This window comes from Tupaia chinensis, unplaced genomic scaffold (genome assembly GCF_000334495.1).
Source record: "Tupaia chinensis unplaced genomic scaffold, TupChi_1.0 Scaffold143836_2, whole genome shotgun sequence".
Taxonomy (NCBI): domain Eukaryota; kingdom Metazoa; phylum Chordata; class Mammalia; order Scandentia; family Tupaiidae; genus Tupaia; species Tupaia belangeri.
In genome coordinates this window covers 1,052,910-1,058,589 of record NW_006203687.1, presented here as the reverse complement: position 1 = coordinate 1,058,589, position 5,680 = coordinate 1,052,910, and the positions used below count along the sequence as shown (strand labels likewise).

The following is a 5,680-nucleotide window of genomic DNA, read 5'->3' as shown; positions in this document are numbered from 1 at the left end:
CGCCTTTATGTCCCCTGTGCCATGGTAGGCACTCAATAAACATTTGCTGGAGGAATTAATGGCTGAATGCCAGTACAAGAGTTTCAACTGTCTGAACGTGGTTTGCTGGTACAACATCCCATAATATCACAATTTTATCAAATAAATCCCACTTTTACCAAATAAACTCCAGCTTTCTACTACATCACACTGTCCATCAACTGTACCTCTATTTCCTCCTTGTATTTCAGAAGAGGTGCCTCCATGATATTTCTCAACTTGAAGGTTTCATTCCCCACATCTAGACTGTGCCCAGTGAGAGTGGCTATCCTCTCCCAGTGTCTCTCCATCATGGCTTTACTGGACATGTACTCCAGCAGTGGGCAGCACTCGCTGAAATCATCAATGGTTTTCTTCAGGTCCAAAAAAGCCTGCCAGTCCTTCAAGGCCCGGGGCAGCTTCCGACACCTGCAGAGGGAAACCAACATGAGACACAAGCCTAGGCTTCTCCAGTCCGAGATCTTCTGTCAGCATTTCATAAAAATGGTATTTACCTACCCCGTTTTAAATCTTATGATTCAAAAGCTATCTCTTAATACAATATATTGTCTTTAATATTACAGAAAATTGCTCCTCCTGATCAGGAAAGATTTTTTTTTCCCATCCCTCAAAACAATTACCTAGATAAAGGTGTTATTTTAAAGGCTAGAGGCATCTTTCAATTGAATTCAAAGCTACAAATAAATATGGAGAACTGACTTACTAAGTACCAAGTTTAGCATAGCATATGAGGCTGTCAACCAAAATAAACAAATAGCCCTCCATTTTCTTTGGATTCAACACTTAAAAAAATGTAGAACACAGGAGAAGGGGGGGTATGGGGGAGGGTAAGAGAGAGAGAATCGAGGGGAAAAAGAAAGAAACAAAACATTTAAGGGACATAAAAATGGAAAAGTGTCCGTTGATGTTGACGTGTATGGTAATGTCTTTGGCTGAACCAATATACAGTGTATTCATGATGGAAAATTTCATTTGGTATACTGTAATGAAACACAGTGGTTGAATGTTAAAAAAAAATTAATAAAATAAATAAAATCTAATGTAGGAAAATTAAGAGGCATTTGTTTTTAATCCAGGAAATCACTAACTTCAAATGTTTGGCAAGTGTCGTGTAAATAAAGATCATCTCCCTCCAGGCTATCGAAAAGCCTTGACGCAGTTCATCCAGTTTATAATGTAGAATGTGCCTGTCTCACTGTATACACACCAGTGTAATTAATAAATAGCACCTGACAATGGTGATGTCAACAACAACGTGGCCATCTGAGCATTGCAAAACTCTGGGGTGAAAAGAGAACTCGGCTGCCTGTTAACAAAGACAGCCTTTGAAGTTCCATAGCTTGCCAATCATTTCATTTCTCACCTGTTCTGAAATTCTAGGAGTTCGTTGTTGATTTTTTCAATGTTCACTTCTGACCAAAGGATATCATGGTAACTATTCACGGTCTCTATGACATTGTTGTACAAGGAGTATATTTTCTGCAGAAGATTTAATTGCTTCTTTATTTCAAGAAGCTGGGGATACTGTGTGACTGGCAGGCCAAAAAGCTCCTCTCCTCCTGTGTAGGTGATGTATTTCCGATAGATATTATCAAATTGATTCTAACAAAAACAAAGTAAAAGTTATTAGCGTGACATCCATGAACAAACAGGTGAGTGAAAAATAAAAAATTTGCAAAAAAGCAAGTATGTCACGTCTCTGGGCACATGTAAATAGGAGGGCTAAAATGGATATATTTAAATTGTAGACACCATTCCCCACCGTAAGCACACCACACCGCATTTGTTAAATGTGAGCACCTACCATGTGCCACCACAGGTCTTTGTATCTGTGAGGTTATGTCTTTAAAATCCAGCAAGCGTTTTAGCATTTAGATCATGGACAATGAAAAGATTACCTGGAACATGAGAAGTCTGTCACTGGCTTCCTGGGGTTTCAAGTCGCTAGCCATTGGTCCATTCTGAACAAAAGGTTAAAATAAAATGAGGTGCTTACACACAAATCACATGAACTTCACAGTTAACTTATATACCTGTCACATACATCATAGGAAACTCAGGGGTTTTTTTTATTTCTATTAAGAAATCCTCAGAAAATGACTCATTTAGAAATATTGTTCAAGTCTATAAAACCAAGTTACTGCCATACTTTGCATAAGTTGAGAAACTTTTAAAATTGACGATATGATTGATTTGTTCCTTAGGTGACATAGGCAAAGGAGTGCCAATGTTTGTTATGTGAGGAGCACACACAGGGGCTGGATGGTAGCAAAGCAGTGAGGAATGCTCTGTGAGGCAGACGTGTGTGAGAAGGTTCCGGGTTCGTGGCCAGAGATAAAGGCTGGCTGAGGCTGGGGATGCATTGCAGAAGCATCTCTCTCCCGTGCACATACACTCATGCAAGGAAAAAATAAACATTAAAAAAATGATAAGCATATGGTGCCGGCCAACAGTTGATGATTAAGGCAACTGGATCCCACATGGCCAGCTGCGCAGTTTGAGTCCCGAACCCTGCAGCTTGAAAAACACAGGGCATGTGTGTGTGCCTATGGGTCTAGAAAGGGAAGCTGGAGGAGAAGGGACTGCAGTGTGACCATCCCAAATGGGGAGTGCTTTCTCACTTTCCCTCTCTCTCTCCAGCAAGCGCATGCTCCATCCAGCAAATTAAGAGAGAGAGAAACAGCACATGCAATGTTTGATTTTGAACCGAAATGCCAGTGTCATAGAACTCACAGGTTTTGCCATCCCAATAGTTCTTTATCAAATGACTTATCATCTTAAAATTCCAGTCAGGACTGACTGCATTAGAATGCCTTAAATATGGGGATTTCTGTGCTTCCTCATCCCTGAAGTTAGTACAGAGGTCCAATCTCCTAACTTCATTAGTTCTGTGGTTTGTTGTGTTTTGGTCTGTTATTGTAATGCTCAACAGAAATACTGAGACTGGGTGATTTATAAGAAAGAGAGTTCTGTTTGATTCATGATTCTAGTGGCTGGAAAGTCCAAAAACATAAGGCGGCAGCAGGTGGCCCCCTAGTGCTATGTCACAGCAAAGCCAACAAAAAAAGCGGAAGGCAGTCCTGTGCCAAGAGTGAGAAAACAATTCCCCATTCGCTCGGTCCCATCCATGCCACCAGGAGATCAGACAGCACCCTCCCTTTAGGCTCTCATCTTAAAGGCCTCCCCAACTGCCCAAAGCATCCTGCTTCTAGTTCATGGGTACACATTTTACCTACACTCTGCACATTTCCCTCTGTGGCATATTAAAATTGAGTGGAAATGGATCTCATCACACAACATAGTCTTACTGCCCATATATGTGTTTAAAACGTGGGTTCCAGGGAATCAGCAGTTAGCGTACTGGACTCCCACGTAGTCGACCGCAGTTCGCGTCCCAGACCCGGTGGCTTAAAACTCACGCCAGGCGCGTGTGCGTGCGTGCCCAAGATCCCGAGAGGAGAACGGAGGAGAAGGGATTGTGGCGTGACCATCCCCCCGGGGGGGTGATTTCTCACTTTCTGTCTCTATGTCTCTACCTGTCTGTCTAGCCAGTGCACACGCCCTATAGCGAAAAACCTCTCAAAAAAAAAAAAAAAAAAAAAAAAACGTGGGTTCCACATGGACAGCATTTTCTTGTCCACACCTAAGGTTGTCAGCACAAAAGGCAGTGCCTGATACATGCCGGTGCTCTGCATTATTTGTCAAACTGAGAAATGCTGTAGAAGACAAGCCCCGCAGCCTCAGGGTTAAGGGATCCAGATCCCATATGGCTGAATCGCAGCCCTGACAGTTTGAGAAACATGCCAGGCATGTCTGTATGCATGTCCAAAAGCCCAAAGAGAAGGAAAAATGACAGAGAAGGGATTGCTGCCAGACCACGTCCCACTGGGAGGTGTTTTCTCCCTCTCTCTAGGTCTCTCTGTCTCTCTCATAAGCATGTACACCCTCTGAGAAATTTTTAAAAGGCTGTAAAAGGATGCTGTTATAATAGTATATGAATAGTATTTCTCTGCACAGACTTAGAATCCTATCAAATAACTTCTGTAACAGAACAATGATACAAATCAACAACACTTTTTAACTTACTCATTTTCTGTTAAAATTATTCTGGATAGATGCTAAAAGAAAGGGATTCTGAAAGGAAATGTTGCCCTCCTGAAAATAAAATTCCCATTTCTAAGAAATTCATAGAATTTGACACATAATTTTTAAACGACTACATTTTGCATGCTCCATTCCTTCTCCTACAACAAAGCAGACAGACAAAGTCAGAGCCATACCGAATCATAGTCCAGATAAAACTGGTGGCAGTCCTGGAGGAAGACCTCCACGGCACCAATAAGCTCTTTCCTGAAGCTGGGCTGCAGTGAGACTAGTTCATTCTGAACTTCGCTGGCCCGGGCCAACAACTTCTCCCAAGCATAATGCAGTGTGTCAACTTTGTCCATCTCTTCTTTTGCTATCAGAAGTCCATATTTGTTAAGCAAGGCATAAGACTCCTACACAAAAGAAGAAGAATCTCATTTTTGTCAGTCAGATGTATAAACCTACACTCATTTATCAAAGCAATAGAATGAAAAAGATGAACATAACAGTGAAAACAACCTGAGATTTCTAGTTATTCTACCCGAAAACCATGAGAGCTTAAATGAGCAACTGAGTCACTCAGCTGTAGTTCCCTCATCAGTAAAATGAGAAAACTGGTCCAGTTTGTGGCGTGGTGGTTAAGGTGGTTGGATCCCACATGGCTGACTGTGCTGCCTGAGTCCCAGACCTAGCAGCTTGAAAATCATGCCAGGCGCGAGTGCGTGCATGACCAATATCCCAAGAGGAGAATGGAGAATGAATTACGGTGTGGGCATCACCCCCAAGGGGTGATTTTTCATTTTCCCTCTCCCTCTCCCTCTGCCTCTCTCCAATAATTGCACACATCCTGTAGCAAATTTTTTAAAATAATAAGAATGAGAAAATTATCTGACTACTTCACAGAATATTTGTGAGCATCAGAAAATATCATTTGAGAGCTGGCCTTGTGGCCTAGTGATTAAAAGAACCAGAGTCCACATGACTGACCACAGTTCAAATGCCAACCCTGGAGACTTGAAAAACAACTGGGCACTTATGAGTGTATGCCCCAAATTCCAACAAAATGACACACAGGAGAAGGGATTGTACTATAACTGACCCCAACGGGGAGTGCTTTCTACCTCTTTCCTTTTCTCTGTTTCTCTGCATCTCTCTGGCAAGTGCACACACGCTCTGAGAACTAAATGTAAATATATATGATATATATATACATATAAATAATTTTAAATGCATTTTTAAAACTATAAAACATTATACAAATAAAATACATTTTTACTTAGGTCCCCAAATTTGTTTGAAGACCACAAAATTATATTAAGTAAATAAATAATTATATTAAGTAAATAACAAGCATAAAAAGACTTCTAACAATAAAACAACAAAATGAATCAGGGTTTTAACTCTGTCCCATTCTGTTTTGTTGATAAGAGGCTCCAATGGTCAGTCATGAGGGGTGTCGTCTAATCAGAGCCTAGGCCACACCATTGCCCTTGGCATGACCCATCCTGAACTCAAAGATTAAGATGAGGCATAGGTTGGTTTTCATGAGAAAGGA

The 5,680-nt window shown here is 41.2% G+C and overlaps 1 protein-coding gene across 1 annotated transcript in view; it reads right to left on the bottom strand.

Annotated features, from left to right (window-relative positions):
- Window positions 1–5,680, bottom strand: part of DNAH5 (dynein axonemal heavy chain 5) — a 306,494-nt gene that overhangs the window by 172,677 nt on the left and 128,137 nt on the right. Inside the window, exons 29-32 of the mRNA XM_027767025.1 lie at window positions 4,320–4,538; window positions 1,938–2,000; window positions 1,403–1,641; window positions 207–447 (exon numbers count right to left, since the gene is read on the bottom strand). Coding sequence (XP_027622826.1) covers window positions 207–447; window positions 1,403–1,641; window positions 1,938–2,000; window positions 4,320–4,538 — 762 coding nt within the window. The remainder of the gene's footprint in view (window positions 1–206; window positions 448–1,402; window positions 1,642–1,937; window positions 2,001–4,319; window positions 4,539–5,680) is intronic.